General features: G+C 53.8%; 1 protein-coding gene across 3 annotated transcripts in view; it reads right to left on the reverse strand.

Moving 5' to 3' along the window:
* Window positions 1-7,231: 7,231 nt before the first annotated feature.
* The window catches only part of CAMK2A (calcium/calmodulin dependent protein kinase II alpha), a 61,068-nt gene continuing 44,837 nt past the window's right edge, over window positions 7,232-23,462 (reverse strand). For 2 of the 3 annotated variants that reach the window (XM_058720059.1, XM_058720069.1), the window contains 4 exons: window positions 16,195-16,270; window positions 13,489-13,583; window positions 9,189-9,417; window positions 7,232-8,875 (listed from right to left, as the gene is read on the reverse strand). In XM_058720059.1, the coding sequence (XP_058576042.1) occupies window positions 8,872-8,875; window positions 9,189-9,417; window positions 13,489-13,583; window positions 16,195-16,270 (404 nt within the window). In that variant the 3' untranslated portion in view covers window positions 7,232-8,871. Of the gene's footprint in view, window positions 8,876-9,184; window positions 9,418-13,488; window positions 13,584-16,194; window positions 16,271-23,462 lie in introns of those variants that run through there. The other variant, XM_058720079.1, reaches the window with a different exon arrangement.

Below are 23,462 nucleotides of genomic sequence, written 5' to 3' on the forward strand. Positions count from 1 at the left end.
CTCCCCTTCTCAGCTGACCTCTGTGTGCATGGACTCCTGACCCGGGCAGGCCAGTGGGGGGCCCCGGGAGGCAGCATATGCGCCTGGCTCAGGTGTGCTGAGGGTGCCCTGGGGCCCCTCATTGCTGTTCTAGGAATGTTCTAGAACTCATCAGAGACGGTGTTCTCTTGGCGGGCACTGGGAAGCGCTAAGATGGGGCGCTGACCACCTGCAGTCACTTCCAGTTCCAGCCTGTGATCTGCAAGAGCAAATATCTGGGAGGCCCAAGGGGGAGAGGGAAGTGGGAGGGGGCCCTGTTAGGGTCAGCCATATTCCTAAAGTCAAGTGAGGGTCAACAGCCGACACGGGGGGGACACCGGGTACCTTGTGTTTGGTTCTCAGGAGGCCCTGCCCCCTGTGCTCCCTTCTACCACCCCAGCCAAGTTCACCTCTCATGGTGCCCTGAGCCGGCCCATGCTTCCTCATCCAGAGTCCTCCCCGTTCATCCATCGGACTCCTATCCATTCTCTTAGGTCTGTCTTCCACATACCCTCCATCCTCCACCAGGCGTGGGCTCCTCGAATCCTCAGGGAGCCTGGCTCAACCCTACACCTGGCGTGAGCCGCGACAGCCGGCCTGGCCTGCATGGGGTGCTCACGGCCTCCGGAGACACCCCACTTCATTTCTGTGCGGTTAAGACACGTGCAGCACTCTCCCTGGGGCCCAGGGCACTACGATGCAGGGCATCGTAGTGGGGGGCTTGTCACCTGGTACAATCCCAGCTCTGCCCCTCCCTGGCTGTATGGCCGTCAGGGACCCATAGCATCAGGTCACCACTTTGCACATCGCGGCAGCAACTGAAAGCAGTTTGTTGGTAGCTCTAGGGACAGCCAGTGAAGAGTTAAGACAGTCCCAGCCCCTCTGAATTTCACGTGACCCTGGCTTGCTGAGCCTACAGTTCTGGTTCTGCGGTGGACACTCTTCTCCAGACTCATTTTTTGCTGGTGGCTCATGGAAAATTTGGCTCCTTGAGCTCCAGGCCACTCCCTCTGGGGCCTGAGGCCTCGCTGACGCTGGTCCTGCCCTGGAAGGGCGTCTAGGGCCGCCTGCCTGCCCTCGGATCCTTGGCCAGCACCCCCTCCCTCGCCCCCCCTCACCCCTCTGTCTCCGCCTGACTTCCTGCTGCCTGACCTTTTCCCCCAGGACAGAACGGCAGCCCGCCCCCCTTGGCCACGCCGAGGCCTCCTCCCGGCACCCCATCCCGGATCGCTTTCTACTGGAGGGAAAGAAAGCCGCTTCCCACTGACAGCCACTGCATCTGTGAGCAGCATCCCTTCCAGAACTGTAGTCAGCAGGATCCAAGGCAGGCTCGGACTCTGCCAGTCGGAGCCCAGTCTTGACTCAGCTGTCCACTGGCTGGACGACTCAACTGGGTCTGCTGCTTCATTGCCCTGACCCCCAGTGTCCTGACCCTCAGATGGAAGATGGGAACAATGGCTTTCCCTCTGCAGGGAATTACATGGGATAATATAGGTGCTCAGTGCATAGTTTTTAAAAAGCGATCAGTGCTTAGTGCAAACCATGGCAGGCAGAAGGCCTGCAGGTGGGATGGTTCTCATGAGCCTGCTGTCCCTAGTTCAGATAAAGAAAGTGAGGCCCAGCTCCCGCCTCCAACCAACAGAGGGAGAAGGAGGGTGGGGATTGGTGTGCTTGGAGCCAGGGTCAAGGCAATGGTGGAAGCCTCAGGGCGAGCTGGCATCCTCCAGTTCCATGGCAAGGGGCCTGGGAGGCTAGGCCTCAGTGTCCCCACCTGTAAAATGAATGGGTCGGAAAGCCACAGAGGGAAGTGGTGCTCATTCTTCGGAGCCGGATTCCAGGACTGGGACCCTCTTGCTGGATGGAGTTAATGGTTAAGAACTCGGATGGCGTCACCAACGGGCTGGGAGGTCCTGCCAAGCCAGCAGGAGGTGCAGATTCCAGGTGGGAGTAGGGCAGCACTGAAATCCTCCAGGCTCCGAGGCTTGCTTTGACCTTGACTCGGCTGACCAGGGGTCAGGGTCTCACAGAGTTTCAAGGATTGGGGTGGCAGGAGGCAGGGGCAGGGGAGGGGCCAATGGTCAATATTGATCTAGCTGAGTCAGGGGAGTGGATGGGGAAGCGGGCAGGCTGGGGTGGGGTTTACTGATAACTGTTCCTCCAGCTCCCAGCATGGCTGTGGGAACCGGAGAATGGGGTGGTTGGTGCAGAATCCCCAGACGGAGTGCTTATCGAAATTACAGCTGCCTGGAGGCCACCTCAGGCTTAATGCATCCAGTCCTCTGTGGGGAGGGTCTAAACATCTGTATTTTTAGCATACTCCCTGGGTGACTCTGCATAGCCAACTCGGTTCCCATATTGGGGACCGTAGGCTCAACCCCCTCTTTGTAACAACGAGACACCTGAGGTCCACAGAAGGAGAGTAACTCACTCAAGGACACACTGGGAGAGGATGATAATAATTCTCCCCTTTTTCTTGGGCGAAGGGGGAGTCTACTTCTAGATAGCTCCATCCATCGTGCAGCTTTGGCCCAAAGCCCAGGAAAGAATGGTAAGGCCAGGATGCCCAGAGGGAAGTGGCTTCTGAGACCTTGGTAGGCCCAGGTAGAGAAGGGAGGGTGGGGCATGTCCCAGGAGGAAGGACAAGGAGGAGGGGCCATTCCCACAGGACTGGACCTGCCCCGCCCCACCCTGAGCAAACACTCCCAGCACCTGCTGGGGGATGTTTCCTAAAAGATTTACTGTGGTCCAGTCCGGGGAAGGCCATTTCCATTGCTGGGGACCTACCTGTGCCCTAGAAGAACACGTCCACATCAAGGGATATTTGGGACCCACATGGCCCTCTGACACTGGCCCCAACAGCCTCCTCCCTAGCCTCTTCTCTCCCCACCCCTCCCTGATCCACTGTGCTGGGCTCTCAGCCTTTGCTCTGGCCTCCACCCTCCCCACCATTTCACCCTGTGGGGCATGTGCACAAAGCCTCTCGGGCAATCCCAGTCGCTGCCACGCTTCTCCCGCTCCTTCTTCTGGTTCTGTACACTTCGCACCTCCAGACCCAGCCCCCACCCCAGCCCGTCCTGCGTTCTGCTTCTCTGCATGTCCCTCACTCTTGGGATGGCCTCTCTGGGGACGGGAGACATGCCCAGCTCATCACTGGGCCCTACTCAGAGCCCAGCTGGCTGCAGCAGGCCCCAGCAGGTGTTTGGAGGGGCTAAAAATCCCGAAACCCCCCTCCCTCCCTCACACCCTGGGCCGTCCTGGTCAGGTTCCTTCCCCTCTCCACTACAGTCTCTGTGTACATGGAATGAAAAGAAGAGAAATGTAGTGCCCAGCGGAGGGGCAAACCCAGGATCCTGAGAGCCCGGGAGTAAGGGGTGCCTGGTACCTTGTGTGAAGGAAGACTTCGCCATTGTTACCGCAGAAGTGGGGGAGTGGGTGGGAAGTTCCAGCCCCTGCACCAGCCATCCCTCCATCACTGCTGAGGCACACATTTGCCAGGAGTTTACTCTGAGCAAGCGTGATGATACTCTGTGCATGTGGGGAGCAGCGACAAGATGCTGTCCTGCCTTCAAGGGGTCCTCAGCTTCGCAGACTCTTCCTTAGGTGACTGCAGCCCAGGGCGCTATGAGGAGATGGCTATGGGGGCTGGGTAAGCCCACAGAGGGCCCTAACCCAGCAAGTGCTGGGAGAGTGTGAGGGAGGCTTCCCCAAGGAGAAGACACCAGAACTGTGTCCTGAAGGGTGAGGGAGCATCGCTGTGCACTGAGCAAGAGGAGAGGAGCCAGCGGGTTTCACAGCAAATGGGCAGTGGGGAGGTAGGGACTGCGGGGTAGACTATGGAGGGACAGATGGTCAAAGATTCCTAAGAATCCCAGCCACAGTTGGCTGGCTGTTCAGAGACGGGGAAACACAGACTGGGTCACCAGAGGCCCTGAAGGGATTCCGGGTTCTGTCTGGCAAGAAGCCTTTTACCCTCTGAGCCTCATTGTCTTCAGGATAAGGCTCTTCTAACTGACACAAGAGGTATTATGAAAGCACTTTGTGAGCTATAAAGGGTCACACTACTGTCAGACAATAGTAGTGTTTTGGGTGGAGCTGGTGCGTTCTGAGTTAAAGGATACCTCAAGGGGCGCCTGGGTGGCTCAGTGGGTTGAGCCTCCGACTTCAGCTCAGGTCATGATCTCGCAGTCCGTGAGTTCAAGCCCCGCGTTGGGCTCTGTGCTGACTGCTCAGAGCCTGGAGCCTTGAATTCTGTGTCTCCCTCTCTCTATGCCCCTCCCCTGCTCATGCTCTGTCTCTCTCTGTCTCAAAAATAAATAAAAACATTTTTAAAAAAATTTTAAAGGATACCTCTTGAGGTCTACTGGGGACTGGAGGCACAGAGCACAGGACTGCTGGAACCTGCTCCTGTGTTGCCACCTGCTGGCGATTGTCTGCAATGGCAGCACAGACCCTCGGGCCCTTCCTCTTGCCCAGGTGGGGAGATCCGAAGGCTGTTTGAAGGCTGGAGCTGGGAGAAGCCCAGGCGCCAAAGGTTAGCAGACTCCAGGGCAAGAGGGCAAATAGAAGGCCCCACATTCCTCTGCAACCCACCCCCTTGCCCTTCTCAGCACTCCTCGTGGCCACCCTGCATACCGGCGGCAAGGCTAGATCCCAGAAGTGGCTGGTACAGGAATTCTGGAGTCCCAGATGTCCCAAGCATGGGCTAGAGGGGACTGTGGGCTCCAGAAGGCACATTTCCCTGATCCTGTGGAATCCAGGCCTCTTAGGTGGCAGCATGGCTGAGAGTGACCAGCTCACCTGCCTTGCCTAAGGCCGTCCCAGGTTTCCTACAGAAAATCCTACATCAGCAAACCAGGGCCGGTGCTCACCCTGTCGTGGCCTTGAGGAGAGCCAAAGCCTCTGCATCACCATGTTGGCTCCGCCTGACATCCTGGGCTCAGAACCAAACTGGCCTCTAATATGGCAGGGGCCTCCCTTCGGCCAATGGAGCCTCTCAAGCCATCTCTCTCTCCAGCCCCAAGGCCCCTGCCCCAGGCATTCTGTCCACAGATTGTGGGTTTGGAAGGTATTTCTCCCTTACCCCTTTCTCCAAACCCGTCTCCAGGACTTCGAAGGCCTGGGGGCTTGTCTGTGAGGTTCGGCTGAGGGGAGAGAATAGGTGGGGAGGGACTTATGGAACAATTTCCTCATTTTACAAGGAAACGGAGGCCTAGGAAGCCTAGAGGAGAAGAGCCTCGCCCAAGACCCCTGAGGGAGACTTTGCTGCTGTTTGTGGCAACCCGCATCCACCGCCCCCCCCTCCCCTCAGCCACTCTTGTTAAGGGCACCCCATGTGTCCGAGAGAAAGCCAGCCCCACCCCTGGCTCTAAGCCTGGGCACAGGGTCCAGACACAATCCCACTGCAATTGGCTCAGGCTTGAGCATGAGACCAAGTTGGCCCAATCAGAAGGGAGACCTTGGCTTTTATTTTGCAAATGGAGAGATTTTGTACTGGAAACAAACAAAACCCACCCAGTGCCAGTGCTTGACTGAGACAGGGAGACCTCAAGTGCACAGAAGTTTGTAGCTATTTATTGCACTGAAAACACCAATAAAACAGACACCCTGTTTTCCCCCCCTCCCACCCAATAGCAGAAGTTTTGAGCAGTGGTCATTCAAATTCACAGCCACATAGTTTTAAAAAAAGAAAAGAAAAGAACTGAAACAAATGCCCCCCCCCACCCGCCCCCCAGACAAATAGTAACAAAGAAACCAGCATGGGGAGTCTGGCAAACACATCCCCCAAAGGGTCTCCCTTTGGGAGACAGGAGGCCGTGGGTCAGGATTAGTGCCACAGTGTGCGTAATCCTGGGAGAATACTTTCCTATAAAGGTGTTTGCATGCTGGAGCCTAGGTCTGGTCTTAGGTCTGGATTTTTTTGCATCTACAGGATGTTTTAGAAGAGCAGAGTTTCACTGTCTGGTGGGGGTGGGCTCTGGGCCACTTTGTCTGCCAGCCTCCCCTGCGTGCTGCCTCAGGATCACGCTGATGGCCTGTGGTCCACACTGGCTGACTACCCGCCCACAGGAGTGGCCTTCCTCGTGGGGCCGTTTCCTCCCAGGGTAGGGACCTGCCTCCATTTCTCTGGCACTTGGAACTGGACACGGTAGACAGGAGGCATGTCAGCAAATAAAGATCGGGACACTGGGGTCCTCCAGCTCAGTTACCCCTGGTGGGAAAACCCAGGGCCAGAGCAGGAAACGGACTTGCCCAAGGTCACACAGCAAGTCTGGTCAGAACTGGGGATGGAATCCTACTAACCCCCAAAGCATGGCTCTTTCCCCACAGTCCACTGCTAATAAGCAGTTGACAGGCACCGAAGAGGGGGAATGAGGGGCAGGTGGGGGAGAAGTGGGGGCTGGTCAAGGCCCAGAATGAAGCAGGGGTCCAGCCAGTGGATCCTGTCAGTTCTTGCAGGTACATCGGGCTTCACTTCGCCGTCCTGTTTGATCCCCCATCAGCTCTGCAACATAGGCTGGGCAGGAATATTTAACCCTTTAACTGATGGGGAAACTGAGGCTGGAAAAGGGACCAGACTTTGTCTTGGTACTTGCAGCATCCCCTGTGAAGGCTGCACCCTCACCTTTGGCTTAGGGATGGCTGTGGGAGATGGCAGCTCACAAGGGAGGCAGGCGGTTTTGTGGCTGGGACGCTGGGATCACTGGACCTTACTGGGAAGCCCTCTGGACCTGGGGCAGACCAGGTGCCTGCCCCTGGGCCTCAGCAACAGGGTGTCTGCCAAGGATAGAGGCCGGTGATCAACCAGTTTGGAGACCAGGAGGCCCAGGCAGCCTCTATCCTGGCCTGCAGCCCCAGAATAGCCTGCCTCACCTGTCCCCAGGTCAGCAGCACTTGTGAAAAGGGCCCAGCAGACAACTCATGATCAGGGAAAACTCAGAAAGTCCTGGATCAAACATCCCCTCAGTCCTCCAGCCAACACCCAGGACTCCCCAGAGGTTCAGGGGAACCAGAGCCTCCTCCAAATCCCTGGGGATGTGGCTCTTCCTCCCCTAAAATCCTCCAGAGGGGACAGTATCTCATGCTGGCAAAACACGGCCACACAGAGGCCAAAAGCACAGAGAGGCGGCAACATAATTCCGAGTCGGACACTGAGAATACAACCTCTATTTTTTTTTTTTTTTTTTGTCCAAAACATGTAGATTGGTTTTGCTGAGTGTTTTTTCTTCTTTTCTTTTCTTTTTTTTTTTTTTTTTTGACGTACTTACTGCATATAAAGTCATGCAAAGAAAACAGTGCAGACAGTAGATGCTAGTGGATGTGCCAAGGCATTCCACATCAGAGTCAATCCCAGGGGAAGAGGGGAAGAGAAAGGAAAAAAAAGAGATTCGAACCCACGGCTGCAGGACGAGGCGTGAAGAGGAGAAATTCCAGTGCTCTGCTTGGACCAGCAGATACAGAGGGGAGAGGCAATGGAGACACATGCTCGTGAACCCCCAAAGACTGGGGGAGGGGCTGAGAGGGCACATAGATGCGGTGCAATGAAATCCGGGGAAGCTGGGAAGCGTCGTAGTAGGAACCTCAGTTTGGGAGGCAAGAAAAAAAAAGAAAAAAAAAAAAGATAATTTCCGTCTTGACAACCTCCCCCCGCCCCCACCCCCACCCCCCACCGGCTCTCTCTGCCCTGATTTGCTATTTCTTAGCTCTAACATCTGGTGTTTCTACAGTCCTGAAAAGGAACCTTAGGACCAAAATGTCAATGAGCCCCTCTTCCCCCTACCTCCCGCACCCTTCCATCCCCGGGGACTGAGTCCACCTCGACCCCAGATAACCACGGGTGACAAAGTCCATCTCAGAGATGACATTAAAAAAGAAGAAGAAGAAGAAAGAAAGAGACCTAGAACAGAAAAAAAACTACCCCTCATCCCTCTTCCCACATCCCTTCCCAACCCAACCTGACCTTCCCCACAATAATTTGAGAGGTTTAGTTATCACATAGATATCCAGGAACGCAAAATCCATTTAGGAAACACACAGAAGTTTGGCTATAAAAAGGCATGCGGTCCAAGTAGAAGTGATACCTAAATGTTGCCTTCTTTGCCCCCAAAAAGCAATCAGATTCTCTCCCTCAGATGTGACGGAGCTGGAATTCTCCAGGGCTGATGGAAGGGGTGGAATGGGAGTTACTGTTGGAGGTGAACATCAGCCGGAGGAGAAGAGTGAGGGCACCCTGAGACGGTTGTGCTCCACACGCTGAGGGGAAGGGTCCGCAGGGACAGGAGGAGGGGACAGGATGGGAGAAGAGCTAGGGAGGCAGTGTCAGGTGGGGACTCCTGGTGTCTGCTCCTCTCTCACCCTCTCCCACAGGGGAGGCTGGCTCAGGGGTTGAGGGGGACCCTGGAAGGAGAGAGACAGCAAAAGGTGGGGGCAGATCCACATTCCTCCTGATTCTGTCCCTCTTTTTCCTCAGCCCCTGGGGGACACACAGCTGGGCATTCTGGCCTATAGCCAAGGCAAGAGCAGGCTAGCGACAGCCAGGAGCGGGGGGGGTGGGGGGGGGTCCTCAGAGCCAGCACCCAGAGCACCCAGGGCACCCAGGCCCAAGGAAGCCTCGCCCTGGCAGGAGAGTGACAGGTGGTGGCAGGGAGATGTGGCTATTTGCTCTGAAGTCGTGATAACTTTTGTGGACAGACAGGTTTTCTTGATGCAGGTGTGGCGGTGGTGGTGATGGTGATGGTGGTGGGATGGGGTGATGCGATTGGGGGAATTCCAGCCAAATCCAAGTGGGAGAACCAGCAGCCACATTCCGTGAACGAAGAGAACATCTCTGCGGTACAGGGCCCCCGGCCCGGTCCTTCAACTGTAAGAAATGGTATGTCTGTGGGTAATGGCGGTTGCTCCCGAGGGCGTCATGATTTCCGTGGGCAACCACCCCTCCCCCGTCCTTAGATGGAGTCGGAGCTGCTTCTGTGGGCCCCACCCAGCACCCTACCTGGCCCCCCCTCCCCCACCGGGTACCTGCAGGCCAGTCAGTCTCCTCCCTGTGGTCCTCCAGCCCCCACACCATGGCCTTCCAGTGCCCAAGTGCCCCAACATGTCCCCCTCCAGACTGACACCACCCCGTTCCTTTAGATTGCCCTAGATGACAGATGGCGGAAAGGAGAGGCTCTTACTGGGGCAGGACGGAGGGCGCCCCAGATCTGTGGAAGTGGACGATCTGCCATTTGCCATCCCGGCGGTGCCAGACACGGGTCTCCTCCGACTGGGCTGTGCGGGGGATGCCACCTGCATCCAGGTACTGCGTGATGCGGATGTAGGCGATGCAGGCCGACTCGTCACCCATCAGATGGATGTGGGGGTTCAGGATGGTGGTGTGCACGGGCTTGCTGTTCCGAGACCACACTGGAGGTGGGGATGGGGGGGGCACAGGAGATGCACTTGGGGGCCTTCTTCACGTCCTTCATTTGCCCATCTCCCAGTGACCCTCTCAGCAGAGGCACTCCCCGCCCCCTGCTTCATTTCCACAGGAGGGGTGTCTGTGACAGGGCTCAGCTAGGTGTCAAGGCAGACCTTCTAGATGACTAGATCAGATCCCAGCTTAGAGACAATGGATTTCAGGCATGCCAGTTCTTAAAACACAGGGGAATGGGATTTTAGAATCACAGTATCTCAGACACACAGAAGTATAGGACTATGATGGTAGAATCAGATGAACTTAGACCAGGGTCTCAAACCCAGATTCCCTACGGGGGCCAGGCGTGTACATAAACGAGGCTGGTGAGCTGGGTGTAAAATGCTAAGTGACAACAGACCCTTTGCCTCGGAGTCAGGGAGCCATAGGAATGGGGGAGACTGGTGACCTACAGAGGGCGCCCTGTACACAGCTTCCCTGGTGGCTGATCTGCGAGTACGGCTGACCCTGGAATAATGAGGGGGCGCAGGTTAGGGCACCCACCCTCTGCACAGTTGAAAATCCACATATACCTTTTGACTCCCCTGAAACTTAACTACTAATAACCGTCCATTGACTGGAAGCCTTACTGATAACACCAACCGTCGATTAACCCATCTTTTGTATGTTATTTGTATTATGAGCTATATTCTTAAAGTAAGCTAAGGGAAATAAAATGTTATTCCTTAATAGGGAAAGGGAAATACATTTACTGCACTGTGCTGTATTTATTGGGAAAAATGCACGTATAAGTGGACCGGCACAGTTCAAACCCATGTTGCTAAAGGGTCAGCTATAAGTGGAACCCACATTGCCACACCTTATGAGTTTTCAAGAGAATCCAGAAATCTGGAAGTTTATGTGAAAATGCTTCATTTTTTATTATTGGTATTTAACTCAAATTTAAAACATGCGAGCCCCATGAAACATATGTACAGTCCAGATGGCCCGTGGACCCCTCAGTTGCTATCCCTACTGGCAACAGAAAGAATTATGGAAACCTGGGTAATACTGAAACTGCAGAATCTTAGGATCTTGAATTGAAAGGATGGAATTAGGGGTCATGGGGTGAGGTCGTGGAGTTCTCCAGAGTTAGGTGGAAATACATAACTCTTATGATCAGGACAGAACTGACAAGGTACTTGAAACCAGCTTTCTCTATGCAAAATATGAGTTACTATTGTTATTATTATTAGTAGTAGGATTAATTATTTTGGTTCTTGGAACTCTCCATTTTTTTAGCAAGATAGAAAACAAAAGCACAGCAAGACAATGACCCAGGGAGGGGCTGGACAGGGGTCACCAGGGTCCCAGGCTTTAGAGGAACCCTCATGCCTTCTCTTGGTGTAGCCCAAATGTAGGTCCAAATCCCATAGAGAGCTGACTTAAAATACACACTGCCCATCTCTTCCCTTAGAGATGACAATTCAAAAATCTATACTATTATAAAGCCCCCTTCCCCTCCCCACCCTTTGATTCTGAAGCCCAGCCTGGTTTGTGAACCACTGATTTCCTAGAAAACATAAAATGTCTTTTTTTTTTTTTCCAGGACTACTGGAAGCATCCCTAATATTATAATCCCACTATACCCAGGCTTTGCCTACAGAACTCCAAATCACTGAGTCTTACATACGTAGACTACACTAACAGACTGTTACAATGTGGGGCTCTCAGAGAGAATGTAGAGCGTTTGCATTATAGGCTTGGGAGAGACTTCAGAGGTCAAAGGTCACCCAGTGGCCTTCCTACCAAATGCAAGGAGGCCTCAGCAAGTATCCTTGACAGCAATCAGGGCTGGAGGCACTAGTTCATTGACCGTCTAGTTCAATGCGTCCATTTTAGCACATCTGGAAGCTGAGGTCCAGAGAAGCAATCTGACTTGTCCCAAGCTGGGCCACTCCCTGAAGGAAATGCAGTAGAACCTAGAAGAAGTCAGTCTCCAGACAGGACTGAATTAGGACAATCTAGAACCGTCTCAGAAGGGACAGACAAGCTCAGCATTGTTGAGGGCACTGGGCCTTGCTGTTGTTGGCAAGGGCTGGGGTTCTGGGGGACGTTTGTAAAGAAATGACCACCCTAATTTGGTGTCTCTGACTAGACCGGAGCCTTCTAACATCCACCCTTGTGGGCAGCGTGGGAGAAAGGGCCAGGTCCTCCAGCACCAGCAGGGAAAAACAGGCTGGATGGTGAGAGTTGGCCTGGGGTGGGCTGTTACTCCGGGTCTTGCTCTCATGGGCCCTTCGGCGTTCAAACCTGCAGTCCAGGGGGCCGGTGCTGTGATGGGTCCCCCTGCCCGGACGCAGGCCAACAACTAGGTCAGCCTTCTCTTTGTGTTTATTTTCCTTTTCCCACCCCTGAGCCTTTAGAGCCTGCTCAGCCTGGTTTCTGCTCTACTGGCTGGGGATTGGGGAGTCCACTCTGGGGAACCAGCGCCCCCAGAGGACAGGCCTGTATAGAGGTGGCCATGGTGATCAGCGAGGGAGCTCCAGGGAGATGGGGACACTTGGGGTCCAGCCACCTCCCTTCACCTGAGAATTTAACCTCCATTGCTAGCCTTGGAATATCAGAGTTTGATTAATCAAGGGAAAATGCAACTTCCTTCTCCGCAGCTTTTTGGGGTTGCTCTTGAGCCCCTAGACTGGGTGCAGGCAGGAGAGGAGTGTCCAGCTGGGGGCTGCTAACACATAGTTGAGAGGGGGTGACACAGGGCAGGAAAGGGAAGGAGTGAGTCAGGACTGGGTTCTGCTACTGACTTTCTGGGTTCCTTTGGATGAGTCATTTCCCCTCTTTGGGCCTCAGTTTTCCCTTCTGGATGTTATAGAGTTGGACTAGATCCTTTTTCAGTCACTTAAATGCCCCCTTTGTTTTAGCCACCTACAAGTGCCACTATACTGACTTCATTAAAATCCTTCCTTAAATCAATACACTTTATCAATTTATGTCAATTTATTATAAAAGAAAACTTTCTGGCACAATCAGTAACGAACAACCAGTATCACAAATACAAGTTTAATCACGAGTCCAGTGTAAATGAAATAAAGTTATGTAATCCTAGCTCCGAGCTCTTGCCCGCAAAGGATCTGAGCCTGAGACCGTTCTCTCTTTGATGAAGAGATAAATTAGAAGGTTGGAGAGATGTTTAAGACCAGCACCCAGCTGAGCCTTTCCCCCTGATGAAACGAGACGTATTGAAAGAGAATTTAGAAAGGGACCAACTTTCTCACTGTGTGAACCAATGTTGTTTCAAGTTATGCCCACATGCACCGGAAATCATCTTGGGTAGCCTCAGTGGTATATGCCTTCCCTTTGGGGTACCCTGGGTATGCCACTTCTCAGGTCCTGAGCTAGATGATTCTAACCTGCATGTGCTTTGGATCGTCCCTGTCTGACCCCTGGCCAAGATGAGACATGGACACAGGCAGAAAGCACCCTCGGTCAGGCCCAGCCTCAGCCCCCTGACAGCCCCTGGTTGCAAAGCTGCCAGGGTCTCTCCTGCAGAGGAGAGGCCCAGTAAGGACAGACATGCGGACAGAGACCTAGACAAACAGGCAGGGGCACAGCAGTGTGAGCTCGGGTCCCCTCCTTTTCCCTGGACTGCCCACCCACAGGCATTAACAGCCCATGAGCCGGCTTGTGACCAGTTGGACAGCTGGGGTGGCCCCAGGCGTCTAGATGGCTGTAACTTGGGTACATGCTCCGGCAAGAAGGCTCCCATATCTGTAAAATGGGAACAAAGGTCCTCCCCCAGCCCTCCCAGGGTCAGGGGCAGAAGAGGGCTGGGAGTGCTTGTCACACTTGTCCCAGGTCCCCGTCCTCAGCCACCGGAGGGACAGCCGGCAGTCGGATGGGCCCAGGTTATGAGAGGGAACCAAGGTGGTACCAACCCCTGTCCACACAGGATCTTCCTCTTCGCTGGCTCCTGAGCTTCCCCAGGGGCCCTGCCTGTCACCCTGCTGTGCCATCCGGCAGGACATGGAACAGAGAGCAGACAACAGGCACCCCAGAGAGAAGGGATTGCTCACAGTTTTCAAAATAGAATCGATGGAAGTCCAGGCCCTCGACCAGGTTCCCCAGGGCCTCAGGTTCGAATGCTGTCATCCCAGGGTCACACATCTTCCTAGGGGGAGGAAGTCAGAGGAAAGAAGAGTTGGGAGTAGCCTCTTTGGAGCCACCCTCTAACTCCAGGGCCTGGACTGGAGGAGGGTGGGCCTGAGAAACCAGAGGGATGGAACCCACCTCACAGGATCAGTGACGTCAGCAGGTGGGACAGGGCTTGCAAACTGTGCTATGAGGCACCCACCACCATCCAGTGGTAGAACTGGGAGGCCAGGGTTCGACTCGGGTCCTGGCCCTGCCACTCACTGGTTATAAGATCCCCAGCGAGTGGCTAGTGGCCTAACATCACCCAGCAAGCATGCCATGAGTGGCCGTGAAGCGTCGTGCAGAGACCCCAGGCAGGGGCTGACTCAGAGACTCAGCCTGTGCGGGCCTCTCCAACCTGCATCTCCCCACCAAGGGCAGCAGAAGCCAGAGGGGCTTTTCCTGGTGGGGAGGACCTTTTCCTTCACACCAAAGTGACTTCTGCTCACCAAACAGGTACATCCCTGGAGGGGGTGCGTTTTGCTACTTTAAAAATGGCCTTTTTGCCCTCAGCGAGAGCCGCAGTTTCCTCTTCTGTAACATGAGGAAAATAGCATTCCGTCAGGTTTTTCATGCCTGGGAGGGAGGCGCACAGGGCAAGGTGAGGAGGCCCTCTACTGTGTGTTTTCAGCTCAGAGCTCCCTTCCAGGTCTCAGCCTTCTGGGGAAACCTGACATCCAGGTTGAGGAAGGAAAAAGGCCATCTCCCCCACCCCACCCCCACCCCCAGGTCTCTAGGATCTGTGGCATGACACAGACCCCTGTGACAATGACGGTGAAGCCAGGGCAGGAAGTACCTCAGCACAAGCAAAGATCCCAACCCTGGGGAGGAACTGGAGACACTGGTGGATGGGTATCAGGCCCAGCATCGTCTGAGCTGGACATTGGCTACTGCAAGCCACTGTCTCCCTGCTCTTCCCTGACTGTCCTGTCCATGTGACCCAGACAATGCACTTCTCCACTCAGCCCCTCAAATTCTCCAGGCGGACTAGCCAGGGGTTGGGGACTCTGCTCAGACCATAGGAGATGCTCAGGACCCTTCAGCTCCAGAATCCTCCAAGGCTGGGGGTCTGAGCTCTGAGTGTCCGGGAGAATGAGCACCCCCATTGGAGAAGCCCCTGCCTTTGAAGGGACTCAGGGACCACCTTCTCCAACTCCATTATACATCTAGAGACACTGAGGCTCAGTGAGTGAGGGTTACACAGGGCCAGACTCAGGGTACCACAGGCTCCAGGGGTCGTGGCAAGGGGTCAGAACCGGGAGTAGGCTACCGATGCCAGAGAAAGTAACATCACAGAGGTGAGAGCGGGTCCCCAGAAATGGCACTGGTGGGGGGCTGGGGTCCACAGAAGCCACGTCTCTTTCCCTCCCTCCTTGGGGGCATCTTTCCAGAGAGACTCGACGACTCTTCCTGTGGCTGATTTAACATTTAGGGCTGGCCACAAGACGCATTCAACAGCGTGTTTCTGGGCTTTCATGCTTTACCCAGGTGCAAACGTGCATACACACCTGTGCACGGCCCTTATGCACACAGTCACAAACATGCAGTGTAGACAAGTGCACACACACGTGCATACGTGTGGCCTGTCTCACACCTGTCCCTTCCAGAGTCCTTGTTCATCCAGACATAACCAGGGGATTACTGGGGCCTTGCCATCATCAGCTGCTGCCAACACCCTCCCACAATTACCACGTACCTGGCCTGCCAAACCTTTGGGAGACAAACTTCAGCTCCTGGGCACAGTGGAAACCAGGAACCAGCTGCCCAGGAACCAAACCCCGGTTACGTTATTCCTCCTTCATCTGAACCCAACAGTCAAGGGTCATTCTTCCTCAGTTGGTAGCTTTTGCCCACCAAAAAGCATATGTGGGGTCTTGTCAGCCCTGCCTGAGTGGTGGAGACTCCTCCCGCTCCTTGGGGTCGGCTAAGGGCCCCGGTGGGGCCTGCTTCTGGGCCAGGCCAGGGAGGGGCGTACCGGTGACCACTAGGGGGCGCTCCAGCCCAGCCTTTGCACACAGCCGCCCCATGAAAGGCTGGTCCAGATGCGCAGGGGACAGTCTCAGACCACCTGTTTCATTTAATGTTAGTTTTGGACACTCTGCCTTATTCCCCCAGAGGATTTAAGGTTCTGTTTTGAGGTTCTTTTGCTCACCCCTGCTCCCCGGAGGACATACCCTACCCTGCCCTCCTGAGGTCAGGCCCATTGCAGCAGGTTTGAAGAGCGGCCCGGCCCGCCTCCCTCCCCGCCTTCCCCACTCATCTCCTGAGGAGACCCATGCTGTGGTGGAGACCACCCTCTGTTTCCTTGGAGAAGCAAAGGGGTTTGGTTGGAGCCCCTCCTGAGGAACAAGATAGGAGGAAGAGGAGGAGAGGGAGGACCAAAATACAGAGAAGTACTATGAACAGAAAGCTTCACTAAAGCATAAAGTCTAAATGCAAAACAGCATATGAGCTCAGTCTGACTCACAGCTCATGCAGAGGGAGTGATTGAGGGTCAGAGACCGGGACCCCCAATGTTAGCCATCAGCACCCCCTCCCCCTGAACAACCATCTGGACATGACATGCAGAATGGGCTCAGCCAACTCACGTGTAGGACTCAAAATCTCCATTGCTTATGGCTTCGATCAGCTGCTCTGTCACTTTTATAATCTCCTGTTTCCGCACTGTAAGGCAGGAGGAGACACAGAAATGATAGTAATAGAAATACTAATGAAGCACCTGCTACCATTTTCTGAGTCCCCATCATGTGCCAGATCCTGTGCTAGGACCTGAGGGCCTCGTGGAGACTGTCTTCATTTATATTCACGTTATCCCTGGGAGGTAGGTGTCATGACTCCCATTTCACAGAAGCAGAAACTGAGGCCCAGGAAAGTGGGGAAAAGGTGTGACAGTTCCCTCAACTGCAGAAGGCAAAGCCGGTGTCCCAGGTGGAAGCCTTTGTCTCAGTGAGGCATGCATGGCAGACATTCTGACATTAGGTCTCATTTGAACCCAGGTTGTCTCCAAAATACGCCCCCAGCCCCCAACCCCTTGCTTTGCCGCCTGAATCAAAACCAGGTCAACGGTGGGGCTGGACCTATTAGCCATGAACCAGGGCCCTCCCACCCCGGGCCCAAACTGGGGCCCCCAAGGAAGGTCTTAGGGCTTTACTCCTCCCTCAGGTCTGGGTGAGCGTTTTGGTCTATTTGGGTGCCTGTAGGAATCAGGCACTGAGCTGTTCAGAACTTTCTAGGCCTTAACGAATCCCAGTTGCTGAGACCTGGCCTCCCCTGGCCACCCCTGAAACACTACAAATAATTGGTCTTTCTAGTACAGGTTTAGGCATCAGCTTTCTTATTAGATGTGTGCTGTTCCAAGCCCCGGTTTTCCCATCTGTGAAATGGAGACACCGCCACCTCTCATCCCTTCAGTGCCAAACCCAGACTTGAGGGCCAGACAGACCTCATGGAAATGCTGGCGCAGGTCCTTACACGCTGTATAACAAGGCCACAGGGTTGTTTCCTAGCCTGTCCGACGGAGACAACAGTGCCCACCACCCCCAGTAACGAGGTAACGAGGTGGGATGAGGCGATGCGCACGAAGCCCCCGGGCCCACTGTAGGTACGCATTTTCAGTGCTGCCGTTTTCTGCCTTCTCCTACACAGGTTGCCACACCCGCTTCTCACAGACACCCCGGGAGGTCAGCAAGGGCCAGTGCCCCCCATCTGATCCACAAGGACCCTGGGCCTCTGTGACAGAGGAAGCTGGAGCTGGGTGTCGTGGCTCCCGGCAGGGCTGTCTCACCAGAAGCCTCACATGGTTCCCTGGTGGCAGGCCGCCCCCTCCCCCCGCCCCCGCCCCCAGGCCCAAGCTTCACTCCAAACCCAGTCAGCTCTCCGGCCTACTGGAGCAGCCTCGGTGAGGTTCAAGGGCACACTGTCATTTCTCAGTCTGGGGCCGAAGGAGGGGACCACGCCTGGCTGAGGCCCTGTCCCTGCCCCTTTCCTCACCACCGCCCATGCAACCCAACCCCGTCTCACGCCAGGGAGCTCACCTCAGGCCCAGAGGACACAGGGTCCTACGACATCCAGGCTGAAAGAACCCCTGGAGACCAGGGACTCAGCCTCCTTATCAGACTTTTGGGGAAATGGAGGCCCAGTAAGGGGGGTGACTTGCCCGAGGACATAGAACATACTGGGTGCAGAATTTGGCTCCCAGCCCATGGCCTTTTCCACAGGACCCCCACACCCCACATGCTCCCTGACGTATCAGGCCCGTAAGCTCATCTATTTCCCAACTCAAATATGTGCTCCTCGGAAGCTGGGCTGTGGCTGCCCGTGTCGTACAGGATCCCTGGACCTGGATGGGACCCCTGGCCCCCCCAGGCACTCATCCCTGAACGAACGAGTGCATCAGGCACTGTGCTATGCGCTCTACCTGCAGAATCTCGAAGCCTCACAGCACAGCTTCACATGGCCATCACTTCCACATCAGCGATGAGCAAACCGGAGGTGAGAGAGGTCGGCCGGTCTGCTGCAGTGGGCTGACCGCCCCAACCAGAGTCGTCATACTGTTCTCGGGGCAGGGGCCCTGTGCCCAGCACGGCTCTTGGCACACAGTGGGTGCTCCGTAGACATACTGGCGACTTTCTCCAATGTCAGTACCACAGTGAGGGGCTAATTCTTTATCTGCTGGCTCTGCTAAGATTTACCAGGGCTGGGAATGAGCCTGTCTTAGACCTTGAGCTCTGCCGGCTCCCTCTGGGGTCTTGCCTGGGGCGGGGGCAGAGGAGGCTTGAATGAATGAATCAGTGGGTTGACCCAACACCGGGGCCTGGGGCTGCTGTCTTCACCCTGTGTGCTAGAATTGCCCAAGTTGCCAGGTGGTCCCTGTCCCTAGGAGCCCAAGAGCCTGGCCTCCAGGTCGACTCTGCCCTCCTTCCTGGAGACAGAGGGTGGGAAGAAACCCATCCCTGCCAGGAGATGCCTCATTCCACTCCCATGCAGAATCAGGCTGACGATCCAGAGCAGGCCACGTGCTCCGGGCAGGCCATGGCACCTGTCCCACCTCCTAGCCTTTTCTGTACAGACCTTAAGATTCCTTCCAGCCTGACATTGCACGAGCCTGTGCTTAATTAACGCCCTGTCTCCTGTGGGCTGCCTCTCACTGCCATCTCAGGGAGGCTAGCGACGCGGTCAGGGGCATGGATTCTGGAGCCAGAGTCCCTGGGTTTGGATCCAGATTCTCTGCCACTTCATAACTGTGACCTTGAGCAAGGTGCTTCTGCGTGCCTCAGTTTCTCCGTACGTATAACGGAGCTACTGACACTACTTACCTCACAGGGTGGTTCCCAGGACCGAGTGAGTTAAGAATGTATCAGTAGGAATAACTAATACATAGATGGTTCTCACTAAGGACCAGCTACGGTTCCAAGCCCTTTATATCAACTCATGTATGTAAATAATGATGCATAATCTAAAGCGTTTAGAGCAGTGCCTGGCACTCCGTAAATAAGAGCTGTGATTATTGTCATCCGGAAATCTCTGAATTGGAAGTTTTCCCTGAGGACAGCCTCTGGTCTTCAGCCTGGGCAGGGATGTTTTCCAGAAGCCTGATACGTGATGGTTCCATCTGGGTTGGGATTTGGGGGTCTGCAGCCTGCTGCCCTGTTTGACATCTCCCTCTCTTTGCACCCACCTCCTCCTTCTTTTAAGTCAGAATCTCCCCCCTGAAAGCCCCTTCTTATATTTCTTTTACCCTTTCTGCCTTCTGGGCCTCTGACCCAGACCCTCTGCCCTCCCCCTCTACTAGTCTTCTCTTTTTAGGGCTGAAAGCCTCTGGGTTGGGATTTGCAGGATCTGACGTAAGCTGGCCATCCACTCTTTGAGCCTCCTTGAGCTATTTAAATGCCTCTCTGAGTGTGAGCACACAAACCTCAGTGTGGCTTGAATATTGCAGCATATCAGGTCTGGGGTAACACTCTCTATCCCCTCCCTAATTCTGGACACTATACCTCTCTTAATGCAGCCAGAGACTATGGCTAACTTGGCTCTGCCTCCAGCCACTCAGGACATCAAGTTTGCCAGCAGTGGAAGTCTAGTGAGCAGAAATCTCCCTAGTAGCTTCATCTCTGGGATGGGAAATCTGGGAGTCTGGTGCTTCTGAGATGTGGAGAAATTCATTCTGGTTTTGGGTTCCTTCCATGTCCTCAGCAGTCCTGTTGCTGCGTGAGAGATCCATTCAGCAGCTGCTCAGTAGCAATCTCTGGCATTTCTCACCTACCAGGTGTTCATTCATTCAATCCAGGAGTGCTCCCCTACAGATGGGAAAGCTGAGGCCCCAGAGAGGTTAAGGCACTCTCTCAAGGTCACACAGCATGCTGAGACTGAGATTGGATCAGCATTCCTGGCTGGTATTTCCCAGAATGTCTCTGCCCAGATTTTGAGGCAGCTCTTTGGGTTTGGGGAGGAAATTAATTTTTCATGGAGTTGACCAGGAGGAGGTAGGGAAGTGGGAAGGAGCCTGGCAGGGCCTCAATGCAGCTCAGAGGGTGAGAGGCCTGTGCATGAAGCCTGAGGTGCTCTGAAATATTAATGTCTCTTTCTTTGCTCAGGGGGAAATGTTCCCTAGAGGATGACATTTCTAATTAACTTTAATGTTAGGTCAGAATCTACCCCACCAGCTGCTATTCTCACTTAGTAAGAAGACTTAACAAATTAACACCAGAAAATGGTTTTTTTTTTTGAAACTTTCTCTGAGGCCCGAAGAAGCTGGGGGAGGCGCAGGGCTCCTCTCTCCTGCCAGACATGGGGAGAAGCTTCTGGCTGAGCCAGTGTCTCTTCCATCAGACATGGACTTTTACATGTGGGAGACAGAGCAGGGGACGGGGTCCCAGTTCTGCCAGTAATAACCTGGATATACCCTTTCTCTCTGGGCCTCAGATTCCCCTCTACAAAAAGGGCGTAAGTGAACAAAAATTTAAGACTTCACAAATCTTCCCATCCTGGTCTCTAGAGGAGAGGATAATGGGTGCACATGTGGGGTCTCAGGGATGCCAGCCAGAACCATTACTCCATGTGGACAATGTCTTCGATGGGTCACATTTGACACTTATAATGCATACAAATTTTGCATTCTGTTCCAAACATTTCTCTGTCTAACATATAAATATTTGTCTCAAAATAATCATTGAGTAAAATCAATGCTCCAAGGAAATGTTATGTGGCCTCTTATCATTCAGCCCTAAGCTCCAGTTTGAAAATAAAGAAATTAGGGGCGCCTGGGTGGCTCAGGTGGTTAAGCATTGGACTTCAGCTCAGGTCATGAACTTGTGGTTTGTGAGTTCGAGCCCCGCGTCGGGCTCTGTGCTGACAGCGCAGAGCCCGGAGCCTGCTTCAGATTCTGTGTCTCTCTCTCTCTTTCTGTTCCTCCCCTGCTTGTATTCTGTGTGTGTGTCTCTCTCTCAAAACTAAATAAGGAATAAAAAAAATTTTTTTAAGAAATTAAAATTTATTAAACAATAACTATGTGCCAAATACTGTGTAACCACTTGATATACAGCCTCTCATTTCATCCCCACAGCAACCCGCTGAAATGGAGACTATCGTCATCATCTCTTTACTGAAGGAACCTGAGGCTCAGAGAGGTTGAGTTTGTTGTCCAAGGTCACCCAGAAAATGGACCGCAGTGAAGAAGCACGGAGCCAGTTTACATCCATGATGCCCGTCTGCTCTGAGACCAGCATTCTGAGACCACAACGAGCCTTTTCAAAATCCCAGTGCCTCTTATCATTAAGACAGTGAACCTCTAATGTGGGGAAAGCCTTAGAAATGCCATGTCTTGTCCACCACAAACCTATGGAATCAGAATCCACAGGGGCAAGGGCTGGGAATGTGGTTAGAAAATCATACCTGAGGGACTTAGGGTGCAGACTTGACCCCAGCAGGGAGCTTTTCTTCAAGATGATCCATTTTTTTGGTAAGTTTTTATTTAGTTTTTGACAGCGGGGGAGGAGAGTGCAGGCGAGTGGGGGGAGGGCAGGGAGAGAGACTCCCAAGCCGACTCTGCACTGTCAGTACTCGGGAGTCAGACTCGGGGCTCGATCTCACAAACCGTGAGATCGTGACCGGAGCCGAAATCAAGAGTGGGATGCTTAACATGCTGAGCCACCCAGGCGCCTCGAGGTAATCTATTTTTAAAGGGTGCCATCATGGAAGACTGGTTGGCTCTAGTCCCAGGCTGTGGTGATAGAGTGCCCCCATGCCCAGCTGGGAATGACCACCCAGGGACACACACAGGGTGGGGCTGGTCTCCCAAGGCATCCTGGCAGAGTCGGAAGGTAGCCATGGTGCTCTGTGGGTCACACTGACCTTAGAGGCGGAAATGCAACGATACCAAAAAATCTGTTACATAGTAAACCACTCTTTCCCCTTCATTGTATTCTTTTAGAGGCAAATGTTTACACTGAGAAACGTCTACACGGATATAGCTGCAATCTCTCCCAGCCAACCGTGTTTTTCTAAATTACAGACACCCCCCAGGTGTCTCCACCATGAGCTGTGAGAACCCCCACCCACCGTGGCTGGTCTCCCTGTCCCGCGGGATGGCCGGGCGCAGGCAGCACAGCGGGACATCACGAACTCATCCGGGGATTTGGGGTCCCCAGAGCAGAAGTCGACACTCGTCTTTTCTGCTCCCACTCCAAGCATGCATGCCACACCTTTGAGCCATGGTTACGAGGCAGCATCCGGAGCCACGTTGCCCAGGTTCAAATCCTAATCCTACCCTTATGAGCTAGAGGACCTTGGGCCAATTTACTCCACCTCTATTTCCCAATCCATAGAAGGGGCTCAATCACAGCACCTGCCTCACAGGAGTGTTGTGAAGCGCAGGTAAATGTAAGGTGCATGGAACAGGTCTAGCAAGTGCCCCACAAAAGGCAGCCACTGTTCCTGTTACTGTCCTTGCTATTTTCTCCCTTACTATCCAGTCCCAGTTATCTAGGTTCCTCCCCCTCATCCATCTGAAGGCTTTTGGGGACTGTTAGCCCCTGGCTACAGTAGGTCTTTCTCCTACGCCTGTCAACTGAACTTTCTGAATTGTTGCTTCCCCTTCCTTTCCTATCATCGCTTCGTGTTTTTAAAATCAACTCACTTTTTATTGATTATTTAAAGTAAGCTTTATGCCCAATGTGGGGCTTGAACACCTAGTTCTTTTTTTTTTTTTTATGAGCAATATAGACTTTATTTTTTCCAGATTTTGCACAGTGAATATCAATTTTCTGCTCCTTTCAGTAGCATTTAAGAGTGACGTTTTAAGAATTATTTTATGCGCTCAGGACTCCAAGTTCAAGAGTCAAGAGTCATACGCTCCACTGACTGAGCTGACCAGGTGCTCCTAAAATCCACTTTTTTTTTTCTTGAGACAGAGAGAGAGAAAGAGAATCTTAAGCAAGCACCATGCTCAACATGGAGCCCGACACGGGGCCCCATCCCACGACCCTGGGATTGTGATCTGAACCAAAATCAAGAGTCAGACGCTCAACCAACTGAGCCACTCAGGCGCCCCCAAATCAACTCATTTTTTAAAAATTCAAAAGAAACGTCTACCAGTGTGATACATCTATGACTTGGCTATGTTAATCCTTTCCCTAAAACGTACCAAACTACATACATGACCCCTACAACAGGAAAAGCCTATCTGCACGCCACCAGTGGACCAAGCACCTCATATGGGGAAACAGTGCCCCGCAGCGTGCCCGGTCTATGAGCGGCCACAGCCACGTTCTCTGTGGAGGAACAGGACGCACGTTGGTACTGGGGCCCTTCCAAGCCCGGGCTGTCAGTAAAGGGGGCCTGCTGGGAGGCCCAGGGCGCC

This window comes from Neofelis nebulosa, chromosome 1 (assembly GCF_028018385.1).
Source record: "Neofelis nebulosa isolate mNeoNeb1 chromosome 1, mNeoNeb1.pri, whole genome shotgun sequence".
Taxonomy (NCBI): domain Eukaryota; kingdom Metazoa; phylum Chordata; class Mammalia; order Carnivora; family Felidae; genus Neofelis; species Neofelis nebulosa.